This window comes from Gekko japonicus, unplaced genomic scaffold (assembly GCF_001447785.1).
Source record: "Gekko japonicus isolate JY-2015 unplaced genomic scaffold, Gekko_japonicus_V1.1 scaffold1973, whole genome shotgun sequence".
In the NCBI taxonomy this organism is placed as follows: domain Eukaryota; kingdom Metazoa; phylum Chordata; class Lepidosauria; order Squamata; family Gekkonidae; genus Gekko; species Gekko japonicus.
The window spans coordinates 269,617-287,474 of record NW_015164250.1 but is presented as its reverse complement, the minus strand read 5'-3'; the positions used below and the strand labels follow the sequence as shown (position 1 = coordinate 287,474).

General features: G+C 42.8%; 1 protein-coding gene across 1 annotated transcript; it reads left to right on the top strand.

Annotated features, from left to right (window-relative positions):
* The first annotated feature begins 247 nt into the window (after positions 1-247).
* On the top strand, positions 248-11,371 carry LOC107108246. Its single transcript, XM_015408658.1, is given in 3 exon segments — positions 248-284; positions 1,069-1,179; positions 9,177-11,371. A coding segment is annotated over 1 exon segment (2,073 nt). The 5' UTR covers positions 248-284; positions 1,069-1,179; positions 9,177-9,183; the 3' UTR covers positions 11,257-11,371.
* Positions 11,372-17,858: the final 6,487 nt, after the last annotated feature.

The window sequence follows — 17,858 nt, the reverse complement described above, 5'->3', positions numbered from 1 at the left end:
GCATTACATTTTATGACACACATGGCCTGGCCCAACAAGGTCTCATTTATGTCAGATTCGGCCCTCATAACTAATGAGTTCGACACCCCTGGCTTAAAGTTTCAGTTTCCCGTAAATCAGCTCCCTTCTTGAAGCTGTCTTGGAATATCTCACAACATTTCGCGGAATAATGTGAATGCTATTTAATCTTGCACAAACAATCCACATACACATCCTCCCACCAGAGACTATTTAAGCCGAGAAAAGAAAACTTTAATCAAAGGACGTGGCTACAATCAAGAGGGGTAAGTGTTTCCATTTCTTCTGCTACATGTGGACAGTGTTCCAAAACAATTATTGCTGGGCAGAGACATTGGGTCTGGGACCGCCTTCTATCAGCTGTGCTTGAGTCACCAGCTCTCAGACTCAGTCAGCCTGGCAACCCTAATCCATGTTTTTGTAACTGGGCTACTGTAACATACTCTGCACAGGGCTACCTTTGAAGATAACCCAGAAACTACAAATAGTTCAGAATATTGATAGACGGCAACTTAAAGGAACATATTTCACTTGTTTAAAATTATATTACTAAACTAAATGCAATTTTGAGTCCTGGTTCATTTCCAAGTACAATTCGAGGTGCCAGTTCGACCTTGGTGTACAGCCAGTTTGGTGTAGTGGTTAAGAGCAGTGAACTCTGATCTGGAAAACCAGGTTTGATTACCCACTCCTCCACATGCAGCCTTCTGGGTGACCTTGGGTCAGTCACTGTTCTCTCAGAATTCTCTTAGCCCTCTCCAGAGTGGAAGGGGTCATGCTCGTGACCATGGGAGGATGCCATCACTTCCCCTGGTGCCAAGGGGTGGTGGGGGATGAGCACAGCTTCCCCCCAGTGGAGGATGCCCCCAGCACATCTCTCCATCTGTTGTGGGGAGAGGTAGTAAAGAGCAGGGTATAAAACCAACTCTTCTTCTTTAAAGCCCTTCAAGCATCATACGCAAATATCTGCCGGACTGCCTCTCCCCATATGTCCCTGTGCACCAGTTCTGCTCCTCCGATTGTAGCCTTCTGTTTGTTCCGTCTCTTAAGGTTATCTGCTTGGTATCTAATACAGCCCAGCCCTCTTTGATAGTGTCTCCCACCTTGTGGAACAGGCTACCTGAGGAGGTGAACCATCCCGAGAAGTTTCTAGGAGCCAGTGTAAGTACATTTGATTTGTTAGAGCATTTAATGGGTTGGGAGTTTCTTTTACATGTATTTTTATTGGGTTTTCAAACATAAAAAGAAGACCACAAAAAGTTTCACACAATAATAAACTAACTTACCATAAGCAATATGTTATGGGTTTCCTCCAAGAGTATCATTTAGCACACATGCTCAGTCTATCAAAGTGTTTTAACCACGAGTTATATACTTCATCAAAGTTACAAGTCTGATAATAAATTTAACTTGTTATTAACTTTCTGTTATTCCCTGTTGATCTACTTACTTTAAAAGTAAGTAGAATTTCACACTTTTAAAGAGCTTAAAGCAAGGGGACAATTGTTTTTCTACCTATTCTCTTTGAACAGTGACTCATCCCGTCCCAGCTGTGTCTCATTACACCATTAAAGTCATTTTGCCCGTATACTTTTCAATTACCCCACACCTTATTTACTAACCTAAAAGTTTTTCATATTGTCAGCCCCTACATATTTATTATCTTGCATATTCTCAGTAGCTAGCTAGTTTAATGTTTATTTAAGTAGCTTCTACATTATAAAATTGTAATATGCTCAGTCATTTCCTCCATACGGATGTAAAATGAAAGAAAAAAACCCCTCTTATCAGGTTACAAAATATTATAAAGTTTCCCATCAACCTATGGCTGGTAAGATATTCTTTACAAAATATAAAAAGTAATAGTTATTCCCTGGATATTTCCTTTAGCAATTATAAGTCCTTACTCACAAGGTATTATTTTCCCTTCTTCTGTTTTCCTGCTTCATAATATCTTACTTGCTAATCTATGAATTTTTACGCTGTATATTTGTTGTTGCCACCTAACAGAAAACACGTTTCACTATACTTAGTAACATCCATAAAATTAAGAAGGAAATACAAAAAAAAACTTATTTAGGGCAGCAAAAAAGAAACATATTTCTAAATTACAGACAGTATACAACATTCCATCATCTTTTTCTAGGAGGTACAATATATTAAATCTCATTTCCTTGTCAACAAACAGAGCAAATTACCAAGTTGCACCTAAGATGTAGCTTCCCGTCATCCCTTTATAACAGTTACAATCACAAATCATATTTTAATGCATTTTTTCCTCCTATTTTTCTATAACATCTTTTTTCTATGATTGTGTCCAAATGCATCATGTCTTTATATACATAAAGCTTTAGGATTTAGGAAAGGTCATTCTTGCCTGAACCATTGTTATACGCTGGCATCTTTGATTAGTAAATATACAAGGAATGCATCTGGCTCTTCATATACCGCTTTTATAAACCGAAAAGTGGCATTTAATTCGGTGTCACATAAGTGGTTATAGAACAAGCCAAACACCACAAGTATCCCCAAAAGTCTGTTAAAACTTATAATGAATCTTTATTCTGGAAATGTGGCACATGTTAAGCTAAATAATGAAGGACTTGTGTCCAACCCAATAACAAATCAAAGAGGGGTACGACAAGGGTGTGTTCTTGCTCCACATCTATTTAATTTATACTTGAATGACTTTGTTCTAGACTGCAAACTATATCTACCCATGCACCTTATATTGGATCTTATCTGGTACCAGCTCTGCTATATGCCGATAACTTAGTGCTGATATTGAAATTTGCATTGGGCTGAAATGTTCAATAAGAGCCTTTATTGCTTATTTTGTATGGCTCCCCAATACGGTTCACAGGTCCGGTAGACCTTTTGGAAAGATCTCTAACCTTTTATCGCAAAATGTTATCTCTGCCGCCATCTATCACTTCTTCAGTGATACATTTAGAGTTAGGGTTACCAAGGATCTTGACCTTGATTTGGAAAGCTATAGTCAACTATAAATATATTGTTGACTGCTGAAAATCTTCCATCTTTGACTTCTTTATCAGTACAAGATCAACACTGGCAAGAATGGAATAAGGCTGTGGACACAAAATTTAAACAACTAGGCATGCATAAAACAGGGAACTTAACATCTAAAATTAGAACAGTGCTCAACATAAAATTAATGGAGCAAGACTGAAATGCGTTACAAAGAGATGCCACACGGAAATGCTCATTACTTTATGTGGGGATTAAATACTGCGTCAAATTTGACGTACCACACTATTTGTATGCTCTATCTGTCCCTAAGTTGAGAAGAGCATATATGGTGGCATGTTGCAATGCATTCCCATCTGCACAGATGAAAGGTCATTTTCAGGGCATCCCAGCAAGTCAACATCACCATGACTGCCCATTAGCAACTATAGACTCACTTGCCCATATATTTTTCTGTTGCCCAAAACATGAAATTGCGAGAAAAAAGTTCCTGCGGAAATGGTTATTAAAATTTTCTTCCTTTTCAGAATCTACAAGGTTGAGATTTTTGCTGAGTACTTTGTGCCATAAATGTATAAAAGATGTGGCACACTTCTGTTATACTGTCTTTTTAAATGTCTAAAACCTTTTAAAAGTTTAAATTAATTTTTATGGTGTATGGCCTATAGGCTTTTAAACCTCATAAACTGAATTGAACAGAAGCAGCAGCAGTTCCCTATAGCTCCTGTGTGATTGCAGGGAACACCATGTTGTGTGAAGAAAGGTAATGTCTAATTTGCCTCTTAGGGGGATAGGGTTGCCAAGTCCATCTTCCACCCACAGTGGGGGACTTTGGGGGCGTTCCTGGAGGGGGCGGGGCGTCCCCGATGTGATGATGTCACGTTGGAGACGTCCACCACCACCACCCCGCCCCGGATCTCCAGAAACGGCAGTTCCCTGCACTTAAAGGAGCCGGTGTTTCCCTTTTAAGTGCAAGAGCCGGCGTTTCCCCTTTAAGAACCGGGGGGGGGGTTGGCAACCCTATAGGGGGAGGGGGGAGAGAGGCTCCAGGCTTTCTTGGTTGACTGTAAGCTGCAGTCAGTAGGACTGCATATGTGTGAAGTGTTCCAGTCCTGTAAGGTATGGGATGGGACTTGAAAGCTGATGTCCCCATGCCTGTTGCTTTCTGTCTGTACGTGTGTGAGAGAGAAAGAGAGAGAGATTTGCACTTTGCAGATTCTTGTGCCAATTAGAGTGACTGTCTATGCTTAGCTTTCCCCCTGAAGATAGTTTCTGTTTGGTCTGTTGCGTTCTCTGAAGCAATTTTAGAAATGGGAAAAGATACCTAGTGATTGGTCATACTAGTGGTATAACAATTATTAATCTTTTTAAAGCTCTCAACACTTCTGGGGGTGATGGCTTTTCATGGCACGATAGCAATACATCAGCTACTGGTCTTTTAAAAAACCTTCAAAAATCTTTCTGGTGGCAATAGATGGTTGTAGCGCTATAAGATTTTTTTAAAATGCTCACAAGTCCCTCCACCAGTTGTGGCAAGAAAGAAAGTGCCGGAAAAAGGACACTCAGGAGTAGCTGATGGCAGGAAAGTGATTCCAATGGGGGCAGGACCTTTGCAGGACATCAAATACACAGCTATCCAATTAGATGGTGCACTAACATGCTTGGACTACGCCAGAGGTGTCAAACTCACTTGTCATTAAGGCTGGATCTGACATAAATGTCACTTTGTCAGCCGGGGCATGTGTACCATAAAACATAATGCCAGGTAGCAGAGATATAAACTTTATAAAGGACATAGACAAACACAATTAAAGATATTATAGCAGCTATTCCATTGGAGCCCCACATCAGGAGAGCATGTGTGTTAAAACTAATATTTCTCTGCAAAACTGAAGTTCCTTGAGTTTGTTGAACTCTGTATTTTACCTGTGATTAGTCCCAAGCCTTCCCCACCCACCCCCCTTAGAAATATAAACTACAAATATAAATGGTCTGAGCCTAGGACCCAAGGGAAGAACATGCAACAGCTGAGCATTGCACGCTACCCCCCACCCCTGGTCTACTCAGAGTGGCAGTAGCTCTCCAGGGTCTCAGGGTTTTTTTTTGACAGGGTGGTTTGAGATAATAATTTTGAATGTCCTCTTCAGCACTTGTTCTGCTATTCCATTGGAGCTCCACATTAGGAGGGTGTGTGTGTTAAAACTAGTTTTTCTCTGTAAAACTGGAGTCCCTTGAGTTTGCAGAACTCTATATTTTAACCCTGGCTGGTCCCAAACCTCCCCCCCCACCACCACCTTTAAAATGTGTCTGCCTAAACTGGAAAGGTGGGGGAATAGTGGGATTCTGCTAAACCAGCTTTAAAATAAAAAAGCACAAGGATCACAGCAGAAGAAGGGCCCCCCCCCCCCAGCTCCTACCTGTGACAAGGACTACAGAAGCTGGGAGCGGTTGCTGTGAAGTCTGGCAGTCCCGCCTTCTACTTCCTGCTCTCAGAGGCAGCCCAGCCCTCTGCTCTTTATACTCCCTGGCAGCTCAAACTGAGAACAGCGAAGATGGGCAGGGGAGGGGGGAAAGAAAAGAGCTCCACTCCCGGGCCAGATTAAAGGCCTGCGCAGGCCAGCTCCAGCCCACGGGCTGTAGGTTTGACACCCCTGGTATAAAGGACAGCAGCTGGTAAGCTTCAAGTTGTTGTATCCTCACGGCAAGGCCCCATGGGCTGGGGGGGGGGTGTGCAAAGGAAAACCCGTATCGGTGGACTGGAGAGCCAGAGGTGCAGCACTGGGCAGATGGTCCCACACTGCTTGACTGCTGTGAACAAGGTTGTTCCGCCATGCTGAAGCCACCATCAGAACAGTCTCCTGTTTCCTCCCTTGCACTAGTTGCTTCTGGGCCACATTAGAGCCCTGGATGGGCTGGTTCTGGCCCCCGGGCCTTATGTTTGGCACCCCTGGACTACATTATTTCCAAAAATACTGGAGTAACTCGAGTTTGAAAAAGAGTTGTTATGTAAAGTTAACCTGGATATAGACGTAGATTTATTATTTATGGGTGTATTGGGAAACCATAGAATTGAGAAACAAAATCAGGATATTTTTAAAGCAATGATATTAACAGCGCATGCATTGATTGCATATGGTTGGAAGGAGAACTCAAAATTGACTTTAGAAAAATGGAATGAATGTCTATACGAATATATACAATTGGACATATTGGAATGTTTAAAGCAAGATAAGCTATGGACTGCAAAAAGAAAGGAGATAAAAAAGAAATGGACGGTATACTTTGAATGGGTTTATAAAGGGGAAGCCAACATATTTGGGAAGTTGGAAAGAATGCGCTCGTGGTTGAAAATGTAATTCGAAAATATGATGTTGGCCACCTTGGGGGGGTAAAAGAAGTATCAAAAATTGGAATTAAATTGTAATGTAATAACAATATTGTGATACAATAAAAATATACATTAAAAAGGCCCCCCCCCCCCCCCATCTCCTCTCATTTGCAACTGAAAGCCAACAGAGGAAAACACCTCCAGGGGAAAAGAGATTATGTTTTTATATGAACAAAGTTGAGTCCAGTGGCACCTTTAAGACCAACAAAGTTTTATTCCGGGTATAAGCTTTTGTGTGCACGCACACTTCTCCAGATACAGACTGAAGAAGCGTGCTTGCCCTGAATACGGCTTTGTTGGTCTTAACGATGCCACTGGACCCAGACTTTGTTCTGAATCTATGTACTTATATGTCTACTATAGCACAGTATGGAGATTTGAAGGGAAGGGATAGAGAGGGAATTTAAACTCCCTCTTCTCTGTCCAGCTGTCCAGTTCCTTCTTTGCAATCAGTACGGCGTTGCCCAGAGGTATTCGAATGTGGTTTTGAGCAGCACCTTTTCCTCAGTGTTGAGAAAATGTGGTGCAAATGCCAGATGCAGAATCACCCAGGAGGGTTTACTTCTTCTTTCGCCTTCCTTGAGCCACCTCCTCCTCCATTTGCAAGGTGGGAGCCACCTTTCCAAACCCTTCCCCCTCTGGAGCTCCAGACTGCATGCCTTGCATTGCCTGACTTGGTTAAAATGGAGTTTAAACCATAACGTTCTGGAAACACAACAGATAGCCACTCAAACCGGAACATTTATTTTTTATTATATATTTTTTAAAATCAAAAGGAAAAATGTCAGGTGTTTTTGGCTTTAAAATTAACAAAACTCTTTCAAATGCAAAAGCAGCATTTTAAAACTGCTGTAACTGAGTCATGCCTTGCTGTCTAGTCTCGGCCAAATTTCATATGTTTGGGCCTTATTCTAAGAGAATGTTGAAAGAACCAAGTCATCTTCTTCCTCTGGCCCCATATTCTGATTTCCCTTTTTCCTCCCCCTGTATCGCTATTTGGAGCCTGTTTGGGCTCTCCTTTTTAAAAAAATCTCCTGTTTGAAACCCTGTTGTGTGAAGGAAGGAAGAGCCTAATTTGACTCTTGGGGGGAGGGGGGGGGAGAGGCTCCGGGCTTTCTTGGTTGACTACAAGCTGTAACTAGTAGGACTGCATATGTGTGAGGTGTTTCAGTCCTGTAAGGTATGGGATGGGACTTGAAAGCTGATGTCACCATCAGCACGTGCCCCCCCCCCCCCACAGCTAGCAATCCAAAAGAGTCCAGTGGAGCCTGAGCGGTGGGGGTTGCCTTCTGACACACTTCCGGTGATGTCAGGGGGTGTGGCATATGCAAATAAGTTATGCTAATGAGCTCCTGCACCTCTTTTTCTATGAAATGAACCCTGATTATAAGAATTAAATTTTTTTAAAAATGCTCACAAATCTCTCCAGAGGTTGTGGCAGGAAAGAAAATGCCTGGAAAAGGACACTCAGGAGTAGGGCTGATGGCAGGAAAATGCTTCCAATAGGGGCAGGACCTTTGCAGGATATAAAATACACAGCTATCCTTTTAGGTGGTGTGCTAATATGCCTGGGCTACATTATTTCCAAAAATACTGGAATAACTCAAGTTTGGAAAATAGTTTATGGAGTTCAGGGGTAAGGAAAAGCTGGAAAGAGGGTGATTATAGCATGATATCACATGGAAAGGCTCCACCCCCCATATCTCCTTTCATTTGCAACTGAAAGCCAACAGAGGAAAAAACCTCCAGGAGAAAAGAGATTATGTTCTTATATGAACAAAGTTTGAGTCCAGTGACACCTTTAAGACCAACAAAGTTTTATTCTGGGTATAAGCTTTTGTGTGCATGCACAACTAGACTCAAACTTTGTTCTGCTACTACAGACCAACACGGCTACCCACCAATGTTCCCTCTAAGCTGAGTTAGTGTGAGCTAGCTCACACTAACTCAGCTTAGAGGGAACACTGCTACCCACCTGCATCTACGTTCTTATATGTCTGGTACATCACAGTGTGGAAATTTGGTGGGAAGGGATAGAAAGGGAATTTAAACTCCCTCGTCTCTGTCCAGCTGCCTCTTCATTCTTTTGTTCACAGGGTTTACTTCTTCTTTCGCCTTCCTTGAGCCACCTCCTCTTCCATCTGCAGGGTGGGAGCCACCTTTCCAAGCCCTTCCCCCTCTGGGGCTCCAGACTGCATGCCTTGCATTGCCTGACTAGGTTAAAGTGGAGAAGTTCGAACCATAACACTCTGGAAACACAACAGATAGCCACTGAAACATTTATTTCTTATTATATATATATATTTTAGAAAAGGAAAAATGTCAGGATGTTTTTTGCGTGGAAATTAACAAAATTCTTTCAAATGGGGATTTGCAAAAGCAATGTTTTAAAACTGCTGTAACTGAGTCATCATGCCTTGCTGTCTAGTTCCTCTCTGTCAAATTTCATAACAAAAAGATTGTTTGGGCTTTATTCTAAGAGAATGCTGAAAGAACCAAGTCATCTTCTTCCTCTGGCCCCCTTATTGTGCTCTCCCTTGCTAGTTCCACTTCAAAATCTAGATGCCACCATATCCCAGGTAAGCTGCAGAGATCTTGGATGCCCTTCAGATTGAGTTCCAAATAGGGTAGGGCTACCCTAATCAGACCAAGAAGTTACGAGGCATGCAGCAAAGGGGCCGAACCTCCATCACCTGTGAATGATTGTTTGGCCAATGAGATTAAATGTGCACAGGATTGCAGCCATAATCTTGCCCTGTCACCTGTTCTTTGCTTCCTCCAGGTGAAAGATGGCTGTGCAATGCAAAAAGTCAGACGTGGTTAAAGCCCTGAAGAATATCTGCAAAGCTGAAGAGGTGCGCAGGGAGACGGAACTGATGATGAAGCCATATGCCAACTGGGAGGAGTATCTAATGCCCGGCCCCATCTCAATTGCCATTTTAGGGGAGCTGGCATGCATCTCAGCAGGGCAGGGAGATTTCTCCATTAACAAGAATCCACCTGCAGGGGGGTTTAAATACATCAAATACCCAGACTCATTCCTCACCTGCCTGATGCAGGTGAGCAACAAGGGCTGGGAGGCCTTTAACATCGCTCACAAGAATATGGACCAGATCAGACTCCTCTCCATGAGTGTCCCAGAGCAAATGAAAATCATTGTCCAGATTCTGTTCCAGGACACAGAGGTGGTGCAGGCCCTGCTCCCTGGGCAGCTGACCAGCATGAAATCCATTGCTGATGAATGCACTTCTTTAGCCTTGACAGTCGAGAACAAATTCAGTGATGTCATCTGCCTGATCCAAGAAATGCTGGAAGCCTGTTTGAGTTCAAAAAGCGGGTACGAAAAAGAGCTGGAAGAAACCAAACGGGTCTTGGAAGGCGTCAAGCTCAAACAAAAGGCAGCAGAAGCAGCCAAGAAGGAGGCAGAGGGATACTACAGGAGCATAAGACAGAAAGTGGATGAAACATACCAGGATTACAGGAAGGCAATGAATAGCATTCCAGAGGGCTGGGACGCCGTAGCTATGAATTTTGTTGCAGGTCTAACAGAAACCATTACCACCCTGCCTCGTGTAGTTGCTAATTTGTGTAAATACCATGTTGAGGAAAGAGAGGACAGTAGCGGCAAGTCAAACGGTGGAGCTGAAGATGACCCCATCGCACTGGGCAACATTTGCTCCCACTCTGTGCAACTGGCATCATTGGGGAATGCTCTGAATCAGCTGGTGGACGAAGAAGGCAACATTAACATGGGCCTCCTTTACAACGAGAAAAACCAGCAAGTCAAGTCCTCTTGGACAAAGGAAACAGCTGAGCAGCTGCTAGAGAAGATAAGTAAAGAAAAGGATTGCAGCGTGAAAGGAATGGCGGAGGAGATATGTAATTCTGTCATTAGTGTCTGTCAGATCCTGGCTGAAGTAGCAACTTCTGGGAACAAAAATGTAAAAGAGAAAAGCCTGAAAGAAAAAATTAAAAATCTAGTGCAAAAAGTTGCTCTCTTTGACAGCAAGAGCAAATCACGCACAGGGGCACCACCTTTTTCTCCCAAGACACCCAACATGGCAAAATATGAAGATAATTGTCAAGGGGGAATGGATGGATCAGTACTGATGACCAATGCCCATTACAAAGTCTTGCAAAGCAAAGAAATGCTAAAGATCACAGAAGATGAGTACCAAAGGAGCTTTGAAAACTTCAAGAAGCAGAATGAGGAGTTGACAGAGATACTCATTGCCATGAGGTCATGTGAGACAAAGGAGATTGACTTTGATACAGCCAGGAAGATGCTAATCAAAGGCTTGGATGCTTTGGGATGAGTGAAGGAGCAGTGGGAGAAGATGGTCCGTTTCTTTCAGATGATTTCCAGCCTCATAGATTCCTGCCTCAGCCGTCGCATTGCAGAATTTGTAACCACCGCTGGAAAGGTCCGTGGGATTGCAAACTACTCCAGCAATGATTTCGTAAAAGACCTGATTTACAAGCAGGCGTTCAATGCTTCCAATGTGGCTCATTTAGTGCATATGATATCCGAGACCTACACGGAAGTATCTTCCAAATACCTGATGGACAAGGTCAGTAGCCTTGGCAGGCTTATCTCCATGGAGCCTTCCGATCCCAAATTCCAGGCCGAGCGCCTGAAGTTAGCAGCAGGATGTGATGATGCTCGACAAGCGATAGAGGATCTGGTTGTGAAGAAGAAGAGAGAGTTTGAGAGCAACATCCGGGCCAGAGTGGAGAAAATCGATTGTGAGCTGCTGGCTGTCTTGCCCGAAGTGCCCCAAGCAGAGAAAAAAGCAATTGAAGATATTGTACAGAAGGGGATGAGAGACATGACTCTGCAGGATGTCAACCAGTTCATCTAGAAGGGTATCTCAATTCTCGGTTGCCTTTGCCACGAGCTGGAGCAGTCCCTAATTCATTCATTTCTTTCTTTGGCCCTTTCTGCACTCTCCTTTTAATCTATGGTATTAAAGCAATTCTGCACTACAGTCGAACTCAACCTTCTTTTTAATCCAGGTTCTCCGCCTCCCCACATTCTGCACTAAAATTGAGTTCAACCTTTTTATTCTGGGTTCCCCCCCCCCCCACATTCTGCATTACATTACCTCCCTTCAGTGGTCAGCCCGGTTTCAGCCTGCTGTTGCCCCAGGTTCTTTGGATCATGCTGTTTTGCCGCAGACTTAAATTGCCTCGACTCAAACACTGAGAAAACCCAGAGTGGCAGGCAAATGCGGAAAGGACCTTTGTTTTCAAAATTCTACAAGGACAAACAGTGGAAAACATCCTTTTGTGGCAAAACAGCTCCACTGACCTGCAGGCCCTATTCCGTATTGTCTCCCAATGAGCTTTTCTCTCTCTTTCAGTTCACCCACTAAAAGGTCCAGGGGTCCCAGCCTCTGTGAATAGCTTTGGCCAGGGTCATGCCAAAGAGAATCTTCCTAGATTTATTCAGTATAAACTGGAATTTTGTCTCTGTTGTTAACAGAGTATACTAATTCTGTTTTAGACTTTAATGCAATCTTTTAGCTGTTATATGATTCAATTTAATCTAATTTTCACTCAAAAGAACTTTGCTGAATATTGGAAAGATGTAGAATATATTAAAGTGTAAATTCCCTATGGAAGCTAAGAACATGCAATTAGAAATATTGCCCAACAAATTACCAAATATATGGTGACAGTGGGTGCAATCATCTATGCAGCAAAATGGAAATCAGACATTTTGAAATTTGAGAAGAGATGGAGTGTTTATTATGCGAGTAGGAGACAAATTTAGAATGATAAATTGTTTAAAAAATGCATATAAATTGATTACAGTGCAGAAATAGAATGAGAAGAAGTTTTGAACAAAAATGTATGAGGAAGTGGATTTTGAACAAGAATATCTCTTGTTTTTTATCATATATGTGAGATATATAATAGATTTTCTATTAAGCTTTGGTAAATTAAAAGTTATAGCTAGTATGTTGAAATGGTGAAATATATAACAAAGAATATGCAATAACAAGAAAATTAATAATATAATGGTAAAATAGATTAGTTATGGAATTTGAAATTTAAAATGTTTGAAGTAAGGACCATTGTATCCTATAGAAGATGTTTTAAAAACTATAATGAAGGGGATGTCAGGAAGAAATATTTACTGTTCCTGTTCTATATATCCTGCAATATATATATATATATTTGCATCCCTTCTAGATTATATTTTGCTTTCTAAAATCATGTGTGTATAAAATTTTAGAAAGTAAAATATAACATAGAAGGGATACAAAAAGAAAAGAGGGACTATATAACAATCTCTCTCTCTGTATACAACTTTACTGAATATTAATCATTTCTTAAATCTGAAAAAATAGTTTATTATTCTTCACTATTGTAACTTGCATTTTTTCCCCTTTTAACTTGGTCTGGTTTTATGATTTCATTAGCATAATGATGTTCTACACTAGAACCTAAGGGTGGTTCACATACCCAAGAAATGCCCTTGATTTGAATCCCCTGAAATCTTGCCAGCTGGCACAAGGAAGAAAAACAGGTGGAGGGGGCACCACCCCTAAATGCCCCACTGTGGCCACGGGACTGCTGCCAAGTTTTCTTGTAAAAAATAAAATGCTCAATAAAGGCGTTTTAAGTGCCAACAAGGGTGTTTATGATTTGTAGTGTATGCATTTTAAGTGCCAACAAGCCGTTCCTGATTTACAGTGACCCTATGAATTAATGACCTTCAACACATCCTATCTTTAACAGCCTTGCTCCGGCTGCCTTCAACTTTTCCTTGCGTTATTGTCTTTTCCGGTGAGACTTGTCTTCTCATAATGTGACCAAGGTATGATATCTTCAGTTTAGTAATTTTAGCTTCTAGAGACAGTTCAGGCTTGATTTGATCTAGAACTAGGGTTGCCAAGCTCCAGGTGGTAGCTGGCGATCTCTTGGAATTATTATTCATTGGACTACTATTTGCACTTTTGGTCACCACACCTCAAAAAGGATATTATAGCATTGGGAAAAGTGCAGAAAAGGGCAACTAGAATGATAAAAGGGTTGGAACACTTTCCCTATGAAGAAAGGTTAAAGCGCTTAGGGCTCTTTAGCTTGGAGAAACGACGACTGAGGGGTGACATGATCGAGGTTTATGAGATTATACATGGGATAGAGCAGGCAGAGAAAGAAGTACATTCCCCCCTTTCTCACAATACAAGAACTCGTGGGCACTCAATGAAAATCCTGAGTAGTCAGGTTAGAATGGATAAAAGGAAGTACTTCTTCACTCAAGGAGTGATTAACACATGGAATTCACTGCCACAGGAGGTGGTGGCAGCTACAAGCATGGATGGCTTCAAGAGGAAATTGGATAAACATATGGAGCAGAAGTCCATTGGGGGCTATTAGCCACAAGGCATAGATAGAAACTCTCAGTCTGGGACAAGTGATGCTCTGTATTCTTGGTGCTTTGGGAGGGGCAACCGTGGGAGGACTTCTAGCGTCTTGGCCCCACTGCTGGACCTCCTGATGGCACCTGGTATTTCTGGCCACTGTGAAACAGAGTGTTGGACTAAATGAACCGTTGGCCTGATCCAACACTGGCTTCTCTTATGTTCTTAGCCAGTCTCCAGGAAATAGAGATATGTTCCCCTGGAGAAAATGTCTGCTTTCGAAGCCAGACTTTATGGCATCAAACCCTGCTGAGATCCCTCCCCTCCCCAAGCTCCAACCCCAAACTCTCCATGTATTTCCTAACTCAGAGCTGGCAACTCTATCTAGAACCCACTTATTTGTCTTTTTTGGCTGGTTCATGGTATCCATAAAACTCTCATCCAAAATTGCATTTCAAATAAATCAACTTTCTTCCTGTCAGCTTTCTTCATTGTCCAATTTTCACACCCATACACAGTAGCGGGGAATACTAAGGCATGAATTATCTTGATTTTGGTCGCCAGCAACATATTCCTTATTGTTGATGATGGAGCTGAGAAATAGCAACACTTGAACAATTTCAGTTTCTTCATTGTCAACCATAAAGTAATGTAACTCCTCAGTAGTCATTACTTTTATCTTCTTGATGCTCAGCTGTAATCCTGATTTGGCACTTTCTATTTTAACCTCCATTAGTAGTCATTTCAGGTCTTCACTATTTTCTGCCAGGAATGTGGTATCCTCTGCTTATCTCAAACGGTTAAAGTTTCTTCCACCAGTTTTCACTCTACCTTCATCAAAATCGAATCCATTTTTCCTTATGTCCTGCATAAAGCTTGGATAAGGAGATAAAATACTTCCTTGTCTGACACCTTTGCCAACTGGCAGTGTACAGTGGGACTATGACATCTTGCAATTTGGATGTTATGCTTTTGTTGATACATCCCAAGATCGCATTAGCCTTTTTTGTCACTGCATCACACTGGCTGCTCATTTTTAACTTATGGTCCACCCGTACCCCAAGATCTTGTTCACACACACTGCTATCCAGTATGGTTGATCCTCATGTTTGTTACCCAGATGTAGAATATGGCACTTACCCTTGTTAAATTGCAGCTTGTTCACATCCACCCACTTTTCCAGCGTGTTCAGATCTCGTTGAATTCTCTCTACCTTCTGGTGTGTTCGCTGCTCCTCCCAATTTGGTGTCATCTGCAAATTTAATGATTAGCCCCTCCACACCCTCATCCAGATCATTTATAAAAAATACTGAAAAGTACCAGGCCCAGAACCAAGCCCTGTGGCACCCCACTGGACACCTCCCTCCATTCAAATGAAATGCCATTGACAACTTCTCTTTGAGTGCAGTTCTCCAACCAGTTCCCGATCCACCTAACTATCCTAGAGTTTACCCATCAGGACATCATAGGGAACCCTGCCAAAAGCTTTACTGAAATCCAGGTAAACAACTTCAACAGCATTCCCCCGATCCAGTAAGCTCGTCACTTGATCAAAGAAGGAAATGAGGTTGGTCTGGCAGGACCTGTTGGGGACAAATCCATGCTGACTTCCCTGGACTATATTATACATAGTTTTCTTGTGTGTGTGTGTGTGTATTACACAGGACTATATTTACCTATTCCAGAACAGAGATTTGTGAAAAGTGAGCAAAATGAACCAGTGTTCCTCTCAGAGAAGAATCACCCAACTTTGTGTTGGGGGTGTAAATTTAGTGGATGTCCAGATAACGTTCATGTGAAAATATCTGTTGTGTTTGGTGACTTCTAATTGCCAGGACAAGAAAACTTTTACAAAGAATGTTATGGGGTTAAAATGGTTTCTGCTATAGACTCACATAGGATAAGGGAAGGCAAAGAAATTGCACTGTATTTTATTTGGTGTATTTTAACTGTTTTTAATTGTTCGTATATTATATTTGATGGAATCCACCCTGAGCCCGCTATGTGGGGAGGGCGGAATACAAATCCAATAAAACAAACAAATAAAGTGGGGAAAATGGGTTAGTTGTAGTGCCTTTTCTGAGAAATCAATCTTTGACACTTGATGGATTTAAAGAGGGAAGAGAGCTGCCAGAGGCCAGACCTTTCTGGCCGTTATTTGATGGCACACATTTCATGTGACTGTAGGACCTATTTTGATCCCGTCTCCAGACCAGGGAAGAGTCTAGAGCAAGTGATCCTGTGAGATGCTAAGAAAGAAGGCTGCCTGCATGACCTGTTTCTAGGTACTAGACTGTCCGTCCAAGGGAGGAGGGGTCATCCAGGCATAACACATGGTAATTCTTCCAGTAAAGCATATGCTGTTTCCCTTTCAGGACAATGGGGATTTTCAAACTTACCACATAGAGTTTCTGAACAAAGTTTGAGTCTAGTGGCATTTTTAAGACCAACAAAATTTTATTCTGGGTATAAGCTATCATGTGCATGTACACTTCACCTCTTATTTCTGGCAATCGTTACAGCTTTCCTTATCCATTCTGGGTTGCTCTAGGAATCGCCAGAAACTCTATGGACAGAAATTCTAGCAAGTAGATGAAACTATTCTTCTTAATTTTCCTCTCCAGGAAAATTCTGCCCCCCCTGGCCCGTTTCCACCCGTTGATCAGCTGAGTATCAGCAGGCAAGGGCAACAGGACCCCTAGTCTGGGGAACTATGTGTAGGATGGGAGGCAGGAGCCCTTCCTCTCCCCACATCACAGTTCTGAGCCAAGTCAGGCTTCCACTGGTTATTAAGATGACATTCCCCGCAGTTGTTGTGTGGCCAGCTTGCCAAAAAATGCATTGTGTAGTTTGGCCCTGAGAAGGCTGGAAGCAATGGGAGAGAATTCTCAGTTGGGACTGCCCCGGCTCTTGTAGTCTCAGGGGTCCATCAGTGTGCCTGGCCTGAGTGCCCCCAAAATCCTGGAACTGATCACTGACTTGGTCAAAAGGCCAGTGTCAGAAACTTTTCTTTCCTCCTCTCTTTCCAGTTCAAACAAAGCATTCATGGCTCTTTCAACAAGCAGGGGCTTTGAAGAAAAGTTCCGGCTGCACTTTACACAAGGAATATTCGAGTTAGCATCTTTGGACAGATGTCTTCTCCAAGTGCAGAAGGATCCCCGCATCTATGCTGAGCTAAGGGAGCACATTGCAAGAGCATTCAAAGAGCTAGCAGAGGCCAGAGCCCTGACTGAACAAGAGCTGGAGAAGGTAAATTTAAGGACCCTGGAAATTATGGTGTTGAGGAGCAAGCTGACAGAGGAGCAGAAAAGAAGAAGGGAGGACCTTGACGCATGCAACACCCGTCTAGCGGAACTGGTAACACTGCGTGAGGAAAATAGGAAGAATTTTTTAATGAAGCAAAAGATGAAGATGGACATGGAAATGGAGCAGGGGCTTGCTGAACTGGAAGGTGAACTACATCGGGGCGTGAGAGATGCTGCCCTCTGGTCAATGCTGGTCCCAGTGGTGGGAACTCTCATTGGTGAGTGTTTCTGTGGTGGCACCGAAACCTTGTGAATCAGTTGGTCCCTAATATTGATAAAAAATGAAGGAACTTACATAAAGGTATAGCAGGAGCAGCTTTTTAACTCTCGATAATATATTTTAGGGGTTTGACCTCTTTGAGAGTTTTCCAGCCTTTTATTTTTAATAAAGCCCTCAACATTGCAGTGGGGGAAATCATGACTGCAAGGAGATAATGGAATGAAAATGGTACTGATGTCAGCAAGACCCTGGAAATTAGGGCTGCCAAATGCAGCCGGGGGGCGGGGAATCCCCCGTTTCGGAGCCCCGATTCCCGGCGCGCCGGAATCGGGGCCCGGGGGAAACCCCACCCCCGCGTGCGCGTCACCCGGAAGTGACGTCGCACGCTGGGGGCGGAGCCACGCCATTTGAGGGGAAAACAAAGAGTTTTCCCCTCAAATGGCAGCCATTTGAGGGGAAAACTCTTTGTTTTCCCCTCAAACGGCGTGGCCCCGCCCAGCGTGTGACGTCACTTCCGGTGACGTCCTGGTGGCGCGCGCGCGCGCATCTGCGGCCGGCTCCCGGAC